Raw genomic sequence first — 22,429 nt, forward strand, 5'->3', positions numbered from 1 at the left:
TTCTCCAAATCCACCTTTCTGGCAACCGCTAATCTACTTTCCGTGTCTGTTGATTTGCTTATTCTAGACATTTATCTAAGTGTAATTATGCCATGTGTGGCCTTTTGCAACTGGCTTCTTTCACTTAGCATAATACTTTCTTTTTTTTTTTTTTTTTTTTTTTTTTTTTTTTTTTTTTTTTTTTTTTTTTTTTTTTTTTGGGGACGGAGTTTCGCTCTTGTTACCCAGGCTGGGGTGCAATGGCACGATCTCGGCTCACCGCAGCCTCCGCCTCCTGGGTTCAGGCAATTCTCCTGCCTCAGCCTTCTGAGTAGCTGGGATTACAGGCACGCACCACCATGCCCAGCTAATTTTTTGTATTTTTAGTAGAGACGGGGTTTCACCATGTTGACCAGGATGGTCTCGATCTCTTGACCTCGTGATCCACCCGCCTCGGCCTCCCAAAGTGCTGGGATTACAGGCTTGAGCCACCGCGCCCGGCTATACTTTCAAGGTTCGTTCCTGTTGGAGCACGGATGCGTACTTAGTACTTAGTTTATCTTTATGGCTGAATATTATTCCATTGGATGGACAGGCCACATGTTGTTTAACCATTCCTCAGTTGATGGACGTTTGGGTGGTTTCCACTTTTTGGGTATTTTGAATAATGGGTGAAAATGTTTTTAGTGGATATACCTTTTTCCTTCTTTTGGATATACCTAGGAGTAGAGTTGTTAGGTCATATAGAAACTGTTTAACCTTTTGAAGAATTCCCAGGCTGTTTTCCACAGCACCTGCACCATTTTACATTCCCAGCAGCAGTGTAGGAGGGTTGTGATTTCCCCACATCCTCCGTGTCTTTTAAAAAGAATTGTCATTGTCGCCATCCTAGTGGGTGTGAAGTGGGATCTCATTGTGGTTTTCATTTGCATTTCCCTGAGGGCTAATGATGCTGAATATCTTCTCATGTGCATTTGTGCACCTTTTTTGGAGAAGTATCTTTTCCAGTCTTTTGCCCGCTTTATACTGAGGTATAAGATTTCTTCAGAAATTTAGAAACAAATCCCTTATCAGATATATGATTTGCAAAACTCTTCTCCATTCTGAGTTGGCATTTCACTTTCTTGATGTTGTGCTCTCTCAATTGCTTGTCAGGAGCAAATTAACAGGACCTGGGGGCCTTTAAGAGGCAAGGAGGCAGACAGATGGTGCTGGCAAAGTCCTGATGATGAGAAAAGAGGTGGAGAGCCTATTCAAAGGCTCTGTGAAAACATAACATGAAGCCCAGGCTGGTTGGGGTGACTCCTGGGGTGCTGGATGAGGATCTGATCCTGTACTGCATTTTGGAAGGATTTCTGCACCCAGAGGCAATATAGTCTTCAGTGGTGTAAAGTCAGTCAGAGAGATGCACAGAACCTCAGCAGCGTGCTAGGCATGGTGTAGGGTTCTGGGTGCAGGTGGAAGAAAACACAACCATCTTGCCCTCCCAAAGCTCAGGGAAGTGGGGTGGGGGGTGGACAATGAGTACATGAAAAGAAAGACCACAGGGGAGGAACTCCCAGAAACATCCCAGCCACAGAGCAGTGCCTCGGGTGTATACGGCTCTTGGCTACTTCATGCCCTTGAGGGAAAATTGGTATTTTCATTTTACAGATGAAGAAACAGGCTAGAGAGCGGACTGACTGGCGAGTTCAGTACTTCTCACTGATGTGAGAGATACTCAGGGTAAACTGCAGATCCAGGTCCTTTCTCCTTCCCTCTCTACTCGTTTTCACTCTAGAAAAGAGTTCCGTGCAAGAATTTGTTTTTTGTTTTTGTTTGTTTGTTTGAGATGGAGTCTCACTCTGTCGCCCAGGCTGGAGTGCAGTGGCGCAATCTTGGCTCAATGCAATCTCCACCTCCCAGGTTCAAGTGATTCTCCTGCCTCAGACTCCGGAGTAGCTGGGATTACAGGCACGTGCCATCACACCCTGCTAATTTTTGTATTTTTAGTAGAGATGGGTACCACCATGTTGGCCAGGCTGTGTGCAAGATTTTGTGTTTTCACTTGTGGCTTGCTCAGCCCTGGTGCTGGCTGTGGGCACCAGGCTGTTTCGTTCACCCAGGGACACGCACTGTTGATGGGTCTCTGCACTCCGGGCCGTCTTGGCTCCCCTTCACTCAATGCGGGCCCCTCTTTCTGAAGTGCTTTTCTTGGACTCACTCAGTCTGTCAAGACTCAGCTCAGGCCCACCTCCTGCAGGAATCTGCCCAGTCCCCGCTGTCTCTGAAGTCAGTGCCCTTGTCAGGAGACCCTGAACACTTTGGTCTGCTGCCTGGCCCTCCCACAAGCCAAAGGTCTCCGGGGTGTGTGTGGACCTCCCCGGGGCTTGTAAAGGCTCATTCTCTGGGAGCAGGGAGGACATACAGAACCTCCTCCCTTGTATCTACATTTGTTTACATGTGATTTATACCACATACAACATTATAGGGCACTACTGCATAAGCGTACATTTTAAATGTATTTTACTTATAAAGAAATAGAGCAGTAATAGGAATGTGTGCCCCCAAGTGTAATTTTACTGACCAGATAAAAAAATTGTTTTTAATTGACGATAATTAGCCAATTTAATTGACGTGGTGGCAAGCACCTGTAGTCCCAGCTACTTGGTAGGCTGAGACAGGAGAATTGCTTGAACCCAGGGGGTGGAGGTTTCAGTGAGCCGAGATTGAGCCACTGCACTCCTGGTGACAGGGCGAGACTCTGTCTCAATAAATAAATAAATAAATAAATAAATATTTTTTAAAATTGAAGATAACTGTGGGCTGCTTGAGGACAAGAACTGGGTTATTTTCTCTCTCCTTGCGCAGTCAGCCCCCACATGGGGGGAGTCCGAGGGACCCCGTTCTTGGCCTGCAGGCCTCCTCTATCTGGCTGCAGGGCGCCACAGCCAACCTCTAATTGCTTGTGACCCCAGCACCCCCACCCACACCAACGTCACAGCAAACTCTCCATGGCCACAGCCTGCCCTTGCCACCTGTGTCTGAAAGGTGGTCGGTGTCCATGAAGAAGAGGCCACACAGCTGTGGATGTCATGCCACTAACCATCAGTGGCCTGCACAAAAGCAGACATGAGCTGGCAGGCAGGCCCATGGGCCAGGCGTGGCTCCCAGCCATAAACACAGGCTGTAGCCCTGCCAGGAAGAGGGAGGTAACAGACAACCCTGGGCAGAGACCCAGAGGGGCCAGGACACCAGAGCCTCCATGCAGTTCTGTCCACAGCTTTGCGGGAAGGTGGGCAGGTCTGCGTGCAGGAGACAGGCCTCTGCCCACAGAGCCGCAATCTGATCCCTGTCTGCTCCCTCTCCAGTTCTATAAATAGAACCCCCAGAGAACCAGGGTTAGTCACACCCTCACCTCAGCCCACAGGGACGGACCTCTGGGACTTCCAGAACGTGTACCTCCTGTCCTGCCCCCAGCCCCTGGCAACTCTCAGCAGTAGGGTTCATGCAGAACACCAGGAGGCAGGAGGGCAGAAGACTTGAACATGGCCACTGTCCACGAAGTTAGAGGATAGTACACACAACACACATGTGCACAAGAATAGGACACGTGCCCACACGCGTGTGCATACAAGCACACATGCATACAAGATTAGGAAACACAAGTACATACATACCAGTCAAAAAAGAGCCCTGAGTTTCTACACATATTAACTCATTTCATCCTCAGACAGCCTTTAGAGAGGTGTAGTTAGAGTTCTCATTTTACCCAGCTGGGGTGGTCCCAGCTCTGCTGCTATCGGGGTCATCTCCAGACACCTCGCTGTTCTGTCTGTGCAGTAAGAGGAGTGAAGCTCTGATTGCAGAGGCAGACGCACCTGCGTCCTGCTCTTCCTTCCCTCAATTTTCTGTGCTGCCTGAAGCAAGTTCCTCAGCCTCTCTGAGCCTCAGTTCCCTCCTCTGTAAAGTGGGGATGATAACTGGAGCTACGTCCTGGGGTTCTTGTGGGGACCAGAGGCCCATCACCGGAGAAAAGGCCTGATAGCAGCAATGGTGACTGGTAGGCATCCCGCTGACAGGAGCTGCCACTGCTGCCTTGTAAAAGAAACAATCACAGTTTCGAAAACCCCTTAGGATTGCGTTGTCATCTGAGAGCAGAGGTTGTGATCTCCATTGACAAAGATGGAAGCTGGAGCCCAGAGAGGCACACAGACTTGTCTGAAGACACACAGCTGGTTCATAGCAGAGCCGGGTCCAACCTCCTGGACCCCCTGCCCCACCTTTTCATCAGTCCCTGGACTCACTCCCTCACCTGGTCAGGTGTCCAGAGGTTCCAGGAGAGTGTTGTGGAAAAGTGGGAAGAGGCAGACACCTATGCAGGGTGTTGAAAGCCATCCCAGCCGCTCCACTGCTTCAGGTTAGGAATTACTGAGCCCTGTGGAATGTAGGCTAGGGAAGCCTGTGGACTTCTGCTCAGAATAATCTTACATGCATCGAATAAAATAACCTAGGGTTACAAAGGAAACATGATATATGGAAGCACAGTGAAAATATTTTTCAAAAAAGATTATAGTAGCAGTATGCATGCCTCTTTATTAGCATATTAAATGACAAGATCTAGTGGCAGGTCTAGTGTCTACTGTAATTTTATCTTTACATTATTATTATTATTATTTTGAGACAGTCTTGCTCTGTTACCCAAGCTGGAGCTCAGTGGTACATTCACTGCAGTCTTCAACTCCCGGGCTCAAGCAATACTCCTGCCTCAGTCTCCTGAGTAGCTGGGACCACAAGCATATGCCACTGTGCTTGGCTAATTTTTTATTTTTATTTTATTTTATTTTTTTTTTTTTGAGACGGAGTTTTGCTCTTGTTACCCAGGCTGGAGTGCAATGGCGCGATCTCGGCTCACCGCAACCTCCGCCTCCTGGGTTCAGGCAATTCTCCTGCCTCAGCCTCCTGAGTAGCTGGGATTACAGGCACGCACCACCATGCCCAGCTAAGTGGCTAATTTTTTAAATTATTTTTTTAGAGACAGAACCTCCCTATGTGGCCTAGGCTGGTCTTAAACTCCTGACCTCAAGCAATTCTCCTGCCTTGATCTAAAGTGCTAAGGTTACAGGTGTGAGCCACTGCATCTGGTTGGCATGGTTTTAAATTTGTGCTGAATTTAAAGAGCATTAGGAGAAATTATTTACAGGTCAATTTATGATATGATCTTGATGAGTATTAATGAACAATTATGTTGCCTACAAGGAAATAGCAAATTTTGGTTAGAAGTTGGTAATAATATATAATAATTTTCCCATCCAAGTTTACTGTAGACTCCTGGCCTTAGTCCAGGATTTCTTCCATATCCACTCATATCTTGGGTTCAGCAAAGAAGATCACAGGGCACCCCCCATCTCAGGGGCCCATTCATTGTCATGTCTCTCCAGTCCTGCCCTCAGAGAGCCAGGCTCAGTGTTCATTCATTCATTCAGTAAACACTGAGCACCCCTCCTGTGCCAGGCTATGATACACAGTGAGGTCCAAAGTCAGATGAGATGAGGTCCTGCCCTTGAGCTGTTCACCATCCTTCAGGAAGAGCAGGAGAAGAGCTGCTCCAAGATGCAAAATGTAAACAAGCATAAGGACATGCTCACCCCTCCTGGTTGTCAAAGATAACACCCAGCCATGGTGAGGTTGGGGTTACACCGTCACTCCTGGCTAGTGACACTGTCCACTGCATAATCACTTTAAAAAGAAGTATGGCACTGCATCACATTAGTCATGGAAATTTCAGAGTCCCCTTTCCCAGCACTCAACTCTGCCAGTTTTTCCTGAGGAAATAATTCAGCATGAGGGACAATGAATGGAGGGCAGAAGTCCTTCTCCCTGCTCTTCCTGAATCTGTGCTCTCCCCAGGGAAGGGGCCGGGTCGTGCTCAGCTTGTCCTCCTGGTGCTGACACATGGTAGCACTTGGGAAACACCTGCTGGGTGAATGTCTGACTGCTGTGTTGTTACAATGTACAAGAGGAGGGGGGTGGCAGAAGGGGCAGTCCTGAAGCCCTCTGCTGACCAGGTTCCTGACTTCTCTTGCAGCCACCAAAATGTCAAGAGAGATGGACAAGCCACTGATCAGCCTCCACCTGGTGGACAGCGATACCAGCCTTGCCAAGGTCCCCGATGAGGCCCCCAAAGTGGGCATCCTGGGTAGTGGGGACTTTGCCCGCTCCCTGGCCACACGCCTAGTGAGCTCTGGCTTCAAAGTGGTGGTGGGGAGCCGCAACCCGAAACGCACAGCTGGGCTGTTCCCCTCAGCGGCCCAAGTGACTTTCCAGGAGGAGGCAGTGAGCTCCCCGGAGGTCATCTTTGTGGCTGTGTTCCGGGAGCACTACTCTTCACTGTGCAGTCTCAGCGACCAGCTAGCTGGAAAGATCCTGGTGGATGTGAGCAACCCCACAGAGCAAGAGCACCTTCAGCATCGCGAGTCCAATGCTGAGTACCTGGCCTCCCTCTTCCCCACCTGCACAGTGGTCAAGGCCTTCAATGTCATCTCCGCCTGGACGCTGCAGGCTGGCCCGAGGGATGGTAACAGGCAGGTGGGTTCTGGGGGAATAATATCAATCATAACAATAAATATAAATGGCTAATTTTCACTGAGGGCTGCCAGCATGCCAGGCCTTTTTTTGGTATGTTACCGTAGCTAATCTTGCATGACTGCAAATTTCCATTTTATGGAACAGGAAACTGAGGCTCAAACATATTAACGATCTTACTCAAAATCCCATAGCTGGTGAGTTGGGGTTTGAACCCAGTTCGTATGGATCTGAAACCCATGTTCTTTCTGCTACAATAACTGGGTTTCCTAGAAGGGAAGGAGGAAAAGCTTGTTGACTTTTTGCTATTTGGAGCCAAGAAAGAAAGAGACTTGGCTCTCAGGACAGGACTCAGAAGGAGGAAAGTAACACAGTTATGTGCCAGGCCCTGAGAGAGGCACTCATGTCTCGAACTTTATCTTATTTATTCTAAGGGCTTCCAAGAACTGATTTCTCAGAAAAGTCAACAGCAGGTTTTTCTGGGGCTGGCTAATGGCTCCATGGAACAGCTAGAGCTGCATACATTTCTTGACAAGAGGAGCTCTTACCAAGATAGGTGGTTTTTAATGCCAAAAGGCCACCTGCATTTTCTTGGCTAAAAGAATGCCAGACTCCGTGTGTGTAAGAACTCCCACCAATAAGTCCAGCCCAGGTGGCAGGCTCTATGGGGCAGTTTAAAGGTGCCCAGCCACACCTGACTACAGGGCCATAAATGCAGGCTGCATCATGGGGCGACCAGGAGGAACAGTGGGGAGCATTGGGTGCAGGGCCTGGAGGGAACAGAGCAAGCAGGCTGACTGGAGAAGACTTCGAGGAGGGCTTTGACCTGGGCCCACCTCATGCTGTCAGGCTCAGGGAGCCGGGAGTGCATTCCAGACTGAGGGAACAATCTGAAAAGGTGCAGAGATAGGAAACAATGCTCCTAGACCTGTTTTCTCATCTGAACAATGAGGGCAATAGTACCCACCTGCGGGCTCATGGCAAGGCTGAGAAATCATGTATGTTAAGCCCACACAGAGTAGTGTTCAGGCTGTTTTTCAAGACTAGGCTGACCAATGCGGTGTCAGCAAAGCCCACGAGTGCTTTAGGATCTGAAGACTCCCATGTGCCTGCAGTGGGACCTCGTGGGCCAGAGCAGTGGCTTCAAGGTGGAGAGGACAGGCTACAGCTGGCTTGCGGAAGAAGGCCTTATGCACTGGCTGAGGGCCCTGTGGAGCCGAGGGACATCATCAAGGGGCACGATTCCTAACTGAGGGATGAGGCTGCAGCCACGGCTGCACATCCTGCACAAAACACAGAACTCCTTTGCTGAGCAGCTCTCAGGGCAGGCCACAGCCTTGGAGGCAGCCATTCCAGGGTCCCATCGGGGCTGCCTGGATGACCATTTTGCTTGTGGCTGCTGATGTCCACGAGCTGGGCAAGACGCTTACTGTTCGCAGCTTCCCTCCTTGAGTAGTTGGCCTGGCTGGGCAGCTGGGCCAGAGGCTGGGAGACCCGGGAGGCAGAAAAAAGACCCCTGGCCTGGGAGCCAGAGCCCCATTGGCTCCCACCTATACCATTGACTGGCAGCTCACTTAGACAAGTCCCCGCCCCTCTCGCCCTCAGTTTCCCCAGCTGCTCAGTGATGCCCTGCCCACTCTGGTGGCCTGTGTCCCCATCTGACTGCCCCGCTCTTCCTCCCACAGGTGCCCATCTGCAGTGACCAGCCAGAAGCCAAGCGTGCTGTCTCAGAGATGGCAATCACCATGGGCTTCATGCCCGTGGACATGGGATCCCTGGCATCAGCCCGGGAGATAGAGGCCATGCCCCTGCGCCTCCTCCCGGCCTGGAAGGTGCCCACCCTGCTGGCCCTGGGGCTCTTCATCTGCTTCTATGCCTACAACTTTGTCCGGGATGTGCTGCAGCCCTATGTGCAGGAAAGCAAGAACAAATTCTTCAAGCTGCCCGTGTCCGTGGTCAACACCACGCTGCCGTGTGTGGCCTATGTGCTGCTGTCACTGGTGTACTTGCCCGGCGTGCTGGCGGCCACCCTGCAGCTTCGGCGTGGCACGAAGTACCACCGCTTCCCCGACTGGCTGGACCACTGGCTGCAGCACCGCAAGCAGATCGGGCTGCTCAGCTTCTTCTGTGCCGCCCTGCACGCGCTCTACAGCTTCTGCTTGCCGCTGCGCCGCTCTCACCGCTATGACCTGGTCAACCTGGCGGTCAAGCAGGTACCAACCCCACGCCCTTCCTCCCTCTGGCATTCAGCACGTGCCTGTCCAGGGCCCTCCACCAACCAGGTGTAGCCGATACCCACGAGTGCAGCCTCGCCGGTTGCCAACTGCAGATTCTGTTTCGATGGGGCAGCACCCGTGTCCCGCCCAAGAATTTGAGTATCAGTGAACAAAGCAGATGAAAATTCCTGCCCTCGGAGGTACAGCCCAGTTAGGGCAGACTTAAACAAAACACAGCAGTGAGTTATAGCGGGTGTTGAAGAGGGTCAGGAGTGCTAAGGGGCAAAGAAAAGCAGGGATGGACAGAGTGAGTGCTATGTGAGCAGGGCAGGAAGGAGGGAAGAGCGGCGGCGGCCCGCTGGGGTGGTGTTGCAGGCCACGGGGCGGACTCCTTGGGCAGAAGTGTGCCTGGCACATTGGAGGAGCAGCCAAGTGGCCCATGTGGCTGGAGCTGAACAAGGAGTAGGTGGCAGGTGAGGCCCGCGAGGTCCGAGCCAGACCAGCAAGGGCTTCAGCCTTAGGCTCTGAGTGAAATAGGGAGCTAGTGAAGGTTTGAATTTAGGCGTTGATCTGCCTGACATTTTAAGTGGTTCTCTCTGGCTTTTGGCTGAGAATAGACTATAGGGGCGTCAAAGGCACCTGCTGGGACCAGCGGGGAGGCCATGCCAGTGTCCCGATTTGAGGCAGTAGAGGCTGGAGGTGGTGGGAACAGTGAAGGAGCAAGGAGGTCCTGAAGGCACATGTGAAGCTGGAGTGCAGGAAATTGCTGCTGGAACGGGCCTAGGGTTTTGGAGGGTGGTCAAGGATGACTGAGGTTTGGGTCGGAGCACCTGAGATGGGAAAGGCTGCAGGAGTGAGCGCTCCAGGTTTGGGTTTGTTGTTGCTGTTGTTTGCTTTTTACTGGTGATGGCATTAACCATTGATTTAGAAAATCCATATGGCAGTTGTTTGCCAGCAGGATTCCTGCAAAGTGGAAGGCCTTCGGGCCATACCAGGTGGGGACCCAAGCATCAGCTGGCCCCTCTGCCCACAGAGAGGGGCCCCTGAAGCTCCTTCCTGGTCCACAAGCTCACGGGGCTTGATTCTTAGTCCCAAGCTTAGGTCTTCAAGCAACACTGCCTTTCTTTACTTTCTCCAGTTGAATTCCACCTCCAGTGCCCAGCCCTGGGGCTGGCTGGTGCATAGGTCCTGCCCACTCTAGGATGCTAGTAACCCAACACAGTTCGGCCCAGGTGCTGGTGAGATACTTCTCATCCACCCGTTGTTCCAGCCTGGAGTCCCCGACAGCTCCTGCTCCTGCTCGGGATGCAGGGACCTTGCTGAGGCTGGGCCCTCCCCTAATCACCTAGCACAGCACCATCCCCTCCAAGGATGGGGATTGGCAGAACTGGGAAGCAGGGCTGGGCACCTCCCAAGAACCAGACCTCAGCCCCTACTCACCATCAGGGTTGCCGCTTCTCTGCCGGCAGCTGCTCAACTGCCCTCATCCTTCGCCACCCACAGACACCAGCGTCATTGCATCTGTGGGCTCGGACTTTCCTAAGACAAAGGAAGAACCCCAGACTTCAGGCGGAAAAGGAAGATGCTTGACGGAAATGAGAGTAAGGGAAGAAATCATAGTCATGAACCCTTAACAAGAGCTCACCGTGTTCCAGGAGCCATTCTAAGAGCTTCATACATCACTGTGAAATCATTTAACTCTATCTCACCCGTGTAGGGCAGGTGCTATTCTATCCTTATTTCATAGATGAGCAATCTGAGGCACAGAGGGGTTAAGTAACCTAGCCAAAGTCACACAGCCAGTAAGTAGCAGAGCCAGGATTCAGATCCAGCTGTTTTCCAGATCCATGCTTACACCCACACTATTTTCTACAGATTAACAGTTGAGTACATGATTTCAGAACTAGGTCATTCATTCACTCATTCACTGAGCACCTACTCTGCAATGCCCTGGGGCCACAGAAAGGAGTAAGAAAGACCAGGCAGTCTGGCTCCTTGCCTCAGCTGGTGTGGGGTGGTGTGAAGACCTGAAGGCCGGCTGTCGCTGACTGGAACGAAGACCCTGACCCTGAGCCAGTCACCGCCCCTCTTTTGTCCTCAGCATCCTGATGTTAGATCAAGCTCTCTCCTAGTGCTAATGTTTGCGATGCTCTTTGATGATATTTTCTTACTGACTTCTACAAAGAGCCAGCCCCTTGGCAGGAGGCTCTGCCAGCTCCTCAGGGACTGGTACAATGTTGCTGCCCAGGAGGGGGCAGATCTGCGTGGAGAAACCCACTCCCTGTATGTGGGAGCCCTCTCCCCTGAGCTGGCAGGTGTTTCCAGTGGCAGTGGGAAAAACGGGTGGGAAAAACGGTAATGATCCCCAGTACCCCCCAGGGCACAAGACACACCACTGCTCCCTCCCTCCGATGCCACCTTCCAACTGCCTTTGTCTAAATTCTCCACCCTGCCAAGGCTCTCCCTGATATTCTGTTAACCCAATTTTGCCGTGATGCAAATACCAGGGCACAGAGGGGCTCATGCAAGGTAATTTTCCCCAAGTCCCAAAGCTCTTTAGGGCTGCAGACCCTGGTGAGGTTGCCAGGCAACCGTCCCTCCCGCACGATGAGATCAGTCAGAGACACTGAAGGCCTCTCACGCAAAGGGGCTTACACTTGTTCTGCAGAGTTCTTGAGGGCAGAACCAGGGCTGATGTGGATATATCGGGAGGATGGTCAGAGGGAGGTAGGGGCTTGACACGCAGCGGCCCAGATGTGGGGAGGTGGCCACACCTGGAGACATCCAAGCAGATGCTGGATGGCTTATGGTAAGTCATGCCCTCGGTTCTGGGCCTGGGCACCTCGGGCTGTTCTGTCTTCAGCCTCCAACAGCAGGGCCTCCTGGGCAGCTCAGGCCCACTGCCAGACTGTGGGCACTTCACCACAGTGTCCCCACATGGCCACTCACCACCCCGGCTGCCCACTGGGCCCTTTGGGTGAAGGGAGCACATTAGTTCAGCCACAAGAAACTCCTCCAAGATTTCCTTACAGCCCTGAGTCTGTAGATTAGGAGGCAACGCTGTATCCCTGCTATAGAGAAAACCTTTGAGACCATGTTAACAGATGGTACTATTACCAGCAATAACTGATATTTATATAGGGTGTTTGGATTTGCTTGTGTATTCCCTAGAGATACACATTTCAAGATCAAAGAAATGTTTAACCTACACACTGTTCTCCTCCTGCCTTCACTCCAAGCTACATCTGCACATGGCCGGCCTGGGATGGTCTGCAACTCTCATCTGACCATGTTGCTGCTGAAAAGGTTCAGTGACTCCCAAGTCCTTGGGATAATGTAGAACCCTCACTATGTGGCTATACTCCCGCCGAAGCCTCACCATCTCCCCTTCTCCTGTGATGTGTCAACACTTGGGTCCCGTACTACCCACTAAATGGACAGAGCTCATTCCTCTTGGCTTGGAATACCCACCCTGGGACAACTTGACAGCCTGCAAACTCCTGTTTCTCCTTCCAAGCGCTACTTCTGTTAAGCTCCCCCAGCCTGTCCCCTATCTTCTCCATGTCTGCCTCTGCAGTCCGTTGTATTTTGTAAACACGTCTATGGTTTTTCTTACACAGCACTTCATACCTGACTCACAGGTCCATGACTGGGTCTTCCACACCTCGGGGTCCATGATTCCTAACACAGGTTCACAGTTCATGTTCACTGAGTGACTGATTTTTAAATTGGCCCCCACAAAGCCAATACCAGGCATCTTAAGAGGAGCGCACGTAGAGCTTGGAGCAAGAACCAGTCTAACTGCCTCATCGCCACTAAGAATAACAGCCATTCATTACATTAAGTGCCCACTGTGGACCAGTCTCCTGCTACTCATGCCACAAAAGTAATCCGTTTAGTACCTCAGTAACACGGCAAGACACAATGATGCTGTGAGCCAGGAAAGGGACCGTCCAGGGTCTCATGACGGCCCACCAGTGGCAGCATTGGCGTCAGAATTCAGGCCTGTGGTCTCTGTGCCCCCAGATTGCCCTTCCACACCCTGCCACACCTCCTCTGAGTCTGGCAAGCAGTGGGTCAGTACCACTCTCTTCCCATCCATCACCTGCTGTGAAGTCATGGAGAGGGGCCGATGCTGCAGCCTCACTGGTCCTTCAGTGTCTGGCCTGCAACCTAGAGGGAAATCCCACACCTGAATGCTGTCTTTTCATCTCTGTTGATGACCATTCTCCTTGGCCTTCACGAGGCGGCAAACTTGTTCATCTCTAAACATAGAGACTTATTAGGGGAGCTGTTACACCTCCGTTCCAGTTAGCCATATGTGACACTGGTCACCAGGGAGCTCTGAGCACAGCGCTGTGGTTTAGTAGGCTGGCCGAGAATCTCACAGGCTCCTAAGGCTGACTTAGTTTCAATCCTCATGCGGGCCTTCGCCATCCACTTCTCCCTTGCCCACATCATCCCTCCCTTCCCTCCCTTACTGCAGAGTGGAAATATTAGAGGAAAAAAACAAGACATTTTACAAGCAAATGTGGTATGTGTGTAATCATCCAAACTCTGACTTGTGACATTAACTGCCTGATCTTCCCGAGACACAGAGAGGAATGACTAATGAAGAACAAACAACTTCCAGCGCGGAGATGACTTACTCAATTCATGCTGCGAGCTGTGAGTAAGACTTCTTTGGGCAGAGGTACGGAGGAGACCTCTCTGCCCCCTGCATGTGTTTCCAGCTAATGGTGACTTCAACCGCAGCAGGCACGAAAGCGAAATCAAAAGAATTTCAGACATGATCTCATTCAAACCTCCTAGGTAGAGAAACTGAGGCCCAGAGACAGACTTGTCAGAGTCACATGCCACTGGTGGTCAAAACGAGAGGCTGGGTCCCCAGACTCCTGGTCCCTTAGTGGCTTAAAGTCACCAAACTGAGCCAGACCTGCCCTAACAGAGGCAATCGTTTTTCACAAATTGCAGGAAAAGTGCCCAATGGATGGCAGTTTCTCTGTTTCTTTAAACCTTCTCTTATGAGTTTTACAACCATTTTGCTCAGCCCAGTGGATCCACTTTTAATATTTTATCTGGTAACTGAGCTCATGTTATTTTTTTTTTTCTGCTGCGGAAATTGTTTCTCAAAAAACCTGTATGAGTCATTCTGTTTTCAGAGGCTGCCTGTTAAAGTGTAGTCACATTTTCTAATGGAAATACTGTTCCTTGTTCTGCTGATATTATAGAATTAAAGCATTTCAGTGTTTCACAGAGAACACCTTGACTTCCAGGAACTCTAATACCTGGTCTAGTTGCACCTTGATAAAAGCTCTTCCTCTTGAGGGCACTATGTGAGTGAGTAGCTAGGAGGGGGCTCAGCGGCAAGGTGGGGAGAGAAGGGGGAGAAATCTCCAGGTTCATGGGGGCTCCCCAGTTTATGTGTCCTGGAGCTTGGTGAGGGCCTCAGATCTCTGTAAGGGCAGGATGAGGGCTGGTATCTTTATTTTCTGTAGCCCAGGGCCTGGCACACAGTAGGTGCTTCCTAAGTGCTTGCTGAACTGCTTGGTGAATGGCCATCAGTCTCTCTTACCTGGCAAAGTTGAGCCCAGGCCGTGTGCCCCAGGCAGAAGCAGAGAACTGGGTAGGAAGAGGGGAGGCTGAGAGCTTTGGATCAGGAAATGTTGGGGAGTCAGTGTCTGCATGTGTCTTTGTATGTCCTGAGTGTGAGCCAGTGACAGGGGCAGCGTGGTGGCCCAGGAAGACAGAGGGCTCAGGGTGAGACAGGCTGGAAAGGGAAGCAGCCAGTGAAGGCGTGAGTTCATTGGCTGAGGGGATTCAGAGCTAGGAGAGCTCCTCTCTCCTGTCCTGGGATTTGGGGGCCAGAAAACCCTGCGGCGGAGCCATGCCTATGAGCTGTATTTCTGGCTGACTCCTTCCTCTGCTGCTGTGACTGTTCTGATTGGCTGATGTGTGAAAGACCCAGGAGTCCAGGTCATTGGCGCCAGACTGCATAGGTCCTGATCCCAGCTCTGCATCTGTTAGCTACATGTGACCTTGGAAAAGTGACTTGATCATTTTGTCTCATTTCCTCCATCTCTAAAGTGGAATAATAGCAATGTCTAATTCATGGGGTGGTTTTGAGGATTCATTGAGTTAGTGCCTGAGAAACGCTCATCACAGAGCCGGGTAGTGGCAGGTGGAGTGTGAGCGCCTGCTGTATTGTCTTTCTCGTGTCCTTCATTGTTGCCCGACCAGAGCACCAGCCTTTGCCACAGTGTTCATGGTTTTCCTTCCATCCATGTCAGGTCTTGGCCAACAAGAGCCACCTCTGGGTGGAGGAGGAGGTCTGGCGGATGGAGATCTACCTCTCCCTGGGAGTGCTGGCCCTCGGCACACTGTCCCTGCTGGCCGTGACCTCATTGCCGTCCATTGCAAACTCACTCAACTGGAGGGAGTTCAGCTTCGTTCAGGTAAAGTAGTCTCTCGTCGGTCAGTGAGCTTCAGCTTGGCCCTGGCCCACCTCTCATGAGCAAGTACTCCGCCTTCAAGACCTGTCTGGGCTCTGATCATCCGCACAGCAGCCACTCAGTCAGATGCCAGGCCTTCCTGGCGCAGAGGGCCTATCCAAGCCTTCTGATAGGGGCTGCCCGCTACAAGCTTAACCTCCCAGCACATGAGGAAGCCAGACTCGGGCATGTGAAAAAGTTACAGACCAGAACATTGAGCCCTGGGTCCACCATTCTTAGCTTCTAGAATTCTTGAGCTTTCCAAACAAAATTGAATGACATGAAGACTCTGGACATTTTGCTGGTCTAGGTAGGAGTCAGTGGCTAGGGAATGAAAGAGCCTAGCCCACCACACTCTACCCCTCATCTCAACCTGGCTCTGTTGTTCCCCTTAACCCCTTGATTTATGTAGGGTAGATGGGAGATGGGCAGTAGGACCCTAGTTTATAGGGGATGCGGCACAGCTTTTTCCCAAAGACGCCATTCCTATGAAAAAATCCAGAAAAAAAGGTCTGTCGGCCAGGTGCGGTGGCTCATGCCTGTAATCCCAGCACTTTTGGAGGCCAAGGCAGGTGGATCACCTGAGGTCAGGTGTTCAAGACCAGCCCGGGCAACATGGTGAAATCCTGTGTCTACTAAAAATACAAAAATTAGCCGGGTGTGGTGACAGGCACCTGTAATCCCAGCTACTCAGGAGGCTGAGGCAGGAGAACCTCTTGAACCCAGGAGGCAGAGGTTGCAGTGAGCCAAGATTGTGCCATTGCACTCCAGCCTGGGGGACAAGAGGGAGACTTCCTCTCAAAGGAAAAGAAAAAAAAAAAAAAAGGAGGTCTGTCATCAAATAAACTTGGGAAAAGATTTGCTTCCCCCTAGGAGATCATAATGCGTTTTGGCACATCAAAGATTCTAATAACATCTACAACAAACAAACCTTTGTCAACCAGGCCTATTGGAGCGTTAGCACCCTCCCCCTCCTTTTTTCCAAATAACAGCTAACAGCACTCCACAAGCTGGGCACTGTGGCGTGTGGCTGGGATCCCAGCGACTAACAGAGGCTGAGGTGGGAGGAACCTTGAGCTGGAGCAATCCCTCAAGGAGTCAGAAGTTCAAGTGTCTAGCCTGGACATCATAGCAAGACCTCATCTCTCAAAACAAAACAAAAAAAAACACTCCACAGAACAGACTCTGGGAAATGCTGTGAGTGGCAAGTGTTTCTTTATGCATTTGTTCATTCAACATTTACTGAGCGCTTGCTGCATGCCAGGCATCCTACTAGGCCTGTGATGCAATAGAGAACAAGACAGGCAGAGGCATCTTTCCATGATAAAGGGAACGGAGGCAGGGACATTGTTTACATTTCTTTGGCATCTCCCACTGTTCTCCACACAGAATCTGCGGTCAGTGTTGGCGGATTAACTCCTCCCCCCCATGGGTGGGAGCTGACTAATGCTGTATCCTGTCATTGCATCAGGGCAGAGAACAGCCATCCTATCCTCCCCCACCATCAACAGAAATCTGTGCAGGGAGGACGTGGTACAGGACTCAGGGACAGCGACAGCGTAATGCTCTTATGTAATCCAAATTAATTGCGCCTGACCAGGGATGCTTCGCATCCATTGGAACAACACCAAGTTGTAGCCATATGTTTTTAAAAGTGTGTCTGTCTCTGAATCTCCCTGGCTCTGCTCATCTCGGAAGGTCCCTGGAGGAGTGCTCAGGGTTGATGCATGCTAGCGTACGAGAGAGGGAAGAATTTTAGTTATCTGCCGCTAATCCCCATGTGTCTCACACCCAAATCTAGGATTTTCCTCTTCCCACCTGGAGTATCCGGGGTGCATGGTTTATCCACAATTAAAACGGACTGCAGGTTGCTCCCTTCACCAGAAAGCTGCTCCCTTAAGCAGCCATAGATTACATGCCCTGGCTCTGGCGGCCAGAGAAAGCCAATGGATTTGATTTTGTTAGCAAGAGCTGACTGAGACCCTAGCAGCTGCGTTCTACTTTACATATTAAAGAGTCGAAATACAAATAGGACAGTCCTTTCGCCACTGCAAGAGCAGGGAGGGGCTTAGGTGGGTAGAAAGGCAGGATTTTACTTGTGGAAATCAATTCCTGCCTTCCATCCACAAAAACCAGATGCCAATATGGAAGAGGTACTGTCAGTGCCAGGGAAGCCTGGGTTCTAGTTTTCCCTCCTCACAACCCTGCTCTGTAACTGTGGGCAGAGCAAGTCTCCTCCAAGAGCCTCAGTTTACATCCCTGAAAAATGGAGTTAATGCCCTACAGGGATTTTATGAGCCACAGTGAGATACTATGTATGAAAGAAAAATAAAAAGCATTTTGCTATTATTCTTAGGGTATCTGGTCACATTTCCATTATCCCTGATTAAGCTGCCAGCCATCCGTTTCAGTTCGGTGGGAGACAGTGAGATGGAGGCCGGGGAACTCCAGCCCTGGGCCTCAGAGTGGTCCAGGTCAGTGTTTGCAAACTGGTGGACACTCACTAGTGGGTCATGCCATTGATTCAGCGGATCACAACCAGCATTTTAAAAATGAAATAAAATAGAACAACCAAGAAAACAGTGGAATGTTTTGCATGTTGTAAGGATATTTTTTCAGTTACCTGGGTTTGCTATTTACGTTTGCAAATGTAGCATACCTGGTTGTCTACCACGCAGCAGAGTAAAACGTTCTTACTGTGAGTCCCTGTCAAATAGGTTGAAGCCAGAGCTCTCTTGGAGAAATACAGATACCCAGGTTGCCTCCCATCTATGGACTCAGATGCTGAGGGATGGCCATGGCAGGTCTGTTTTTGCAGCTCCCTGGGTGACTGATAGGTGCGCATGCTGCGGTATGTGGCAACCTCCAGTGGAGGGAACACAGGCAGTGGAAGTGGAAGACCTGAATTTCAGTCCCAAGACCCCCACTTACCTGCCCTGCACCATCAAACAAGCGTCCTAGGTTCTCGGAGCTTCTGCTGCTCACTTGTGTCTGTGTCCACCCCATACGGTCATCGAGAGGATTTGAGCTGGACACGTTAAATGCAGGATGCGTGCAGCCAACAGTGGCATGCTGGCTTTTGAGGTAAGCTGCAACCCTCTCCTGTAAAGTTAGCACGGCCAGTGAGAAGTTACCTGAGCACCATAACCCTCCCCTATCACACATGACCACAGCAGACACCAGGCTATGGGGACAACCATGGTTCTTGACAGGTCTTGGCTGACCCCTAGATCCAGATCTGAAATGTTTTTGTTACCAGAAAGGGGTCCCGATCCAGACCCCAAAAGAGGGTTCTTGGACCTCATGCGAGAAAGAATTCGGGGCCTCTCCATACTCTCCGTAAAGTGAAAGCAAGTTTATTAAGAAAGCAAAGGAATAAAAGAATGGCCACTCCATAGAGCGACTGCGTGGCTGCTCAGCTGCCTCTGCTTATTGTTGCTTCTTGATTACATGCTAAATGAGGGGTGGATTATTCATGAGCTTTCCAGGAAAGTGATGGCGATTCCCAGAAATAAGCGTTCCTTACCTTTTTAGACCATATAGGGTAAATTCCTGACATTGCCATGACATTTGTAAACTGTCATGGCGCTAGTGGGAATATCTTTTAGCAGGCTAATGCATTATAATTAGTGTATAATGAGCAATGAAGGTGACCAGAGGTCACTCTCATTGCCATGTTGGTTTTGATCCGTTTTGGCTTGCTTCTTTGCCGCAACCTATTTTATCAGCCAGGGACCTGAAGCCCACCTCTTATCTCACCCTGTGACTAGCAATGTTTAACCTCCTGGGAAGGCAGCCCAGTAGGTCTCAGCCTCATTTTACCCAGCCCCCATTCCGGGTGAAGTCGCTCTGGTATGAGCATCTCAGACACTTTGTTCAGCTAAAAACCATTGAAACAGTGTGTTGATTCCACAAAGAGATGACTTGTACATGCATTTATCCTTTCATTCCCAAGGCTGTTTTCAAAGTTTTACATTTTGTTTTGTGTTTCTTTGGGTATTTTTTGTTATTGTTTTGGTTTAGTTTGGGTTGTTCTAAGTGTTCCAATTCAGCCAGTTAAATATTGTTAGATATTAGATTGCAAAAGACCCCAGTCGGAGCAGCTCATCTCTGCAGAAAAATGAGGGTTCAGCTTTTAGAACCTAAGTTCTCTCCCAGACCTTGCCCACTGCAGCCACCTGCCTGAAATAATGACAAGACCAGCCTGGCCCCAGCTTCATGAGCCATTGTCCAGAGCCCCTTCGTGCCGTAGTAAGTGAGCACCAGCAGGAGCTACAGCCGCCTGGCTGTTTCTTTTTTACTAACAAGCTTACGTATAATAAAAACGGCCCTAGCTTGGGGGTCTTATTATTTACCTCATGACAATCCCTCTCCTTCTTGTGGGCTTCTTTGGGTTCTGGGATTTTTAAATTGTTCCCAGGGAGAGAGTTTTCGGAAAGCAACTCTCTGGAATCATGCAGGCTTCCCACTGGGACTGGGAAGTCAAAGGCCCTTTGTTATTGGCTGGCCTTTGACTGTCAGCCTGGCTATGAACCACGAGCCTGAGGCTGGAGCTTCTTGCTGTCTGTACCATGGGATCTTGGATGGCACAAGCATGAGGCTATACGAACAGGAGGAGCTGACTGCCGCCGGTGGGCCTGGGAGCAGCGTCTCCACACTGTCCCGAGCAGAGCCCAGAGTGTCCAGCAAAATTCATCACTCTCCAGGTCAGGGGCTGGGGACAGTGGCTGACACAGACCACTGGAGCTACAGGGTATATCACCTGAAGGAGATGCTAAGGTCTTTCTGGGGCCACTAAGGCTGGCTTTCCCGGTCTGCATGGGCTGCCATTGCTGCACCTTCTGGGAAAGCCGCATGACACAGAGGTGGACACCAAAGGCTCTCAGTGTGGCTCTGTCTAAGGAACAGATAGGTCCAGACCCTGCCCAGTCAAGTGACCTGGGCAGAGGGGCCCGTGTGGACTTTTCAACCTGAAGCTAGCAGGGTGTGGGTACGAGAGTCTCCTGAATGAGTGGTTTAGTCCTGGCTGCACATCAGCCTTCTCTGCCGAAACTTAAAAAACAACAGATGCCCATGTCCTGCCCCAAACCAATTTCATATGAATTTCTGGGAGTGGGGCTTGGGCACTAATATTTTACCCAAGCTCCCCAGGTGATTCTAATGTGTAGCAAGTTTTGAAAAACACAGCCTGATAGCCACAGACTGATAAACTCTCTAGGATAAAGGGCATTTCCCCGCCATCTTGGCAACACCTGTAAGTCCACAAGGAGGAGGGGTGGGAGGGCCCACAGTTAGTTAGGGCAGCGCACCTGGCTGGGGAACAACAGGGAGACTTCAATATCTATTCCTGATGGTCAGTGCTGGGGACCTTTTTAACCACAGTCTTCCACACCAAGAGGCTAGCATTTAGAAAAGTTGGAGTGGCTCAGAAGTTTCAGGGGATTTGGAATTCTTGATGGACACTTCTGGAAATGGCAAGGATTTGTTTACGTGTGACTAACAGTCAAGGAGGGTTCTCTTTGGGAGGTGACCACATTAAAATGATACAAATTCACCGGGGGTGACAGCACAAAGCCAACCATGGCTTCTTCACACTTCGTGGTGAGCCAGGAAGTCGTTAAAGAGAGGCCAAGAAGATTCCGGAAGTGGACACAAAGCCAAGAAGAATCAGAGAGGGTGAGGAAGGATAGAGAAGGTTTTATTTGGTTATTTTACCCAGGCCCAAGAATGTTGTATGTGAGAACCTGTATGTGAAATTATAGTGTACAGCCATTGGACAATGTTTATTACTATGTTTGGCAAAAGCATTACAAGCAATTCTCCCACACCATGTTCTTTCACTCACTGACGTTCACCATCTTGGTGTCTGTCCTGGAGCAGGTGCAAACCAAGGGCCACACACACACACACCAGGGAGGAGCAAGAAAGAGGCCCCATGTGGAATCAGACCCACTTAGAAACAATTCTGAGGGGAGTGCAAATGAGACAGTGTCTCTCAGCCGAGCCTCTGAACTGACGCCGACAGGCTGGTTAGAAGAGAATCCAGGAGTCTCAATCCATACAGAGGACCCAGAGGTCTCAGTGTGCTGCCACATTTAAATTAAACCCTCACAATGTCTCCTTGGAGAAAATGCCTATGTGTTCATTGCTTGATGGGTCACTGCTATGTCCATCTCTGTGTAATAGACATGGAAGGGCTCTCCTGCCCCAAATCTCTCAGTGGCTCCCTGGTGCTCCAGAATTCAGTCAGAGCCCCCCGTGCCGCTCCTTCCTTGCCCTTGGTACCCTCTGCTGTGTCACTGACTACCCTGTCTAGGGGACTGGTTGGAGGCTGCTGCATCTACTCAGCACTCCCCCCACCTCTAGCTTTAGCTTTGGAAATTACTTACCTCCCTGAAGTTCACTAAGTGGCTTGCCCAGAGTTCATATCAGTTGAACCAGCACCAACAGTAGAACCTGGATCTCTTCCCTGATAGTCCATAAAAACCTTTACATGCCAAGAGGCTGGAGCCACAGAGCAGCAGTTTCCAGCCATTTCCACATTGTAGCTCCTACAGAAAGTCACGCTGTGGGTGGTGGATGAGCCGCTCTTAGCTGGAAGTGACCCACAAAAGCCCACACATGGTTCAAGGGGTGGAAAGCTCCACTGTAAAAGGGCCGGGACCATTTCCATTTGGAGTTGGGATGGTCTCTTCTCCCCACGGTCACTAATCTCCTCCAGATGGAAGAGGAGGCCTGGCGGGGTTTCCACCTGGGATGTTTATAACCCAGCCTGGGGCAGGAGGTGAAGGTCTGGTGTGCACAGAGAGCATCTGTGTAGTGTTCTGGAGCTTTGTATACGGTGCCAATTCACGCAGACTGCAGGCCCTGTGAGTCCCCCTCACTACTGGTGCCAAATCCATGTGCCATCTGTAAATTATTTACTCTGCATTTATCTTCAAGCTAATTTAAAATCAATCCACTTTTTATCTGATCTTAACTTAGGCCAAATGTTATCTGTGAAATTATGATTTTGGCAGACACTTGTTACTCTAATATATATTAAAATGCACACTAAACTAGTAATAAATAAATACATATGTATTTAGAGACAGGGTCTTGCCCTGTCACCCAGGCTAGAGTGCTGTAGTGCAGTGGCACCATCTTGGCTCACTGCAGCCTTGACCTCTTGGGCTCAAA

At 50.4% G+C, this 22,429-nt stretch overlaps 1 protein-coding gene across 2 annotated transcripts in view; it reads left to right on the forward strand.

Moving 5' to 3' along the window:
• Positions 1-22,429, forward strand: part of STEAP3 (STEAP3 metalloreductase) — a 39,657-nt gene that overhangs the window by 14,121 nt on the left and 3,107 nt on the right. The window contains exons 2-4 of one of the 2 annotated variants that reach the window (XM_017500240.2): positions 6,047-6,546; positions 8,229-8,756; positions 15,050-15,214. In XM_017500240.2, coding sequence (XP_017355729.1) covers positions 6,055-6,546; positions 8,229-8,756; positions 15,050-15,214 — 1,185 coding nt within the window. In that variant the 5' untranslated portion in view covers positions 6,047-6,054. The remainder of the gene's footprint in view (positions 1-6,046; positions 6,547-8,228; positions 8,757-15,049; positions 15,215-22,429) is intronic. The other variant, XM_017500244.2, reaches the window with a different exon arrangement.

Source organism: Cebus imitator, unplaced genomic scaffold, assembly GCF_001604975.1.
Source record: "Cebus imitator isolate Cc_AM_T3 unplaced genomic scaffold, Cebus_imitator-1.0 Scaffold264, whole genome shotgun sequence".
NCBI lineage: Eukaryota > Metazoa > Chordata > Mammalia > Primates > Cebidae > Cebus > Cebus imitator.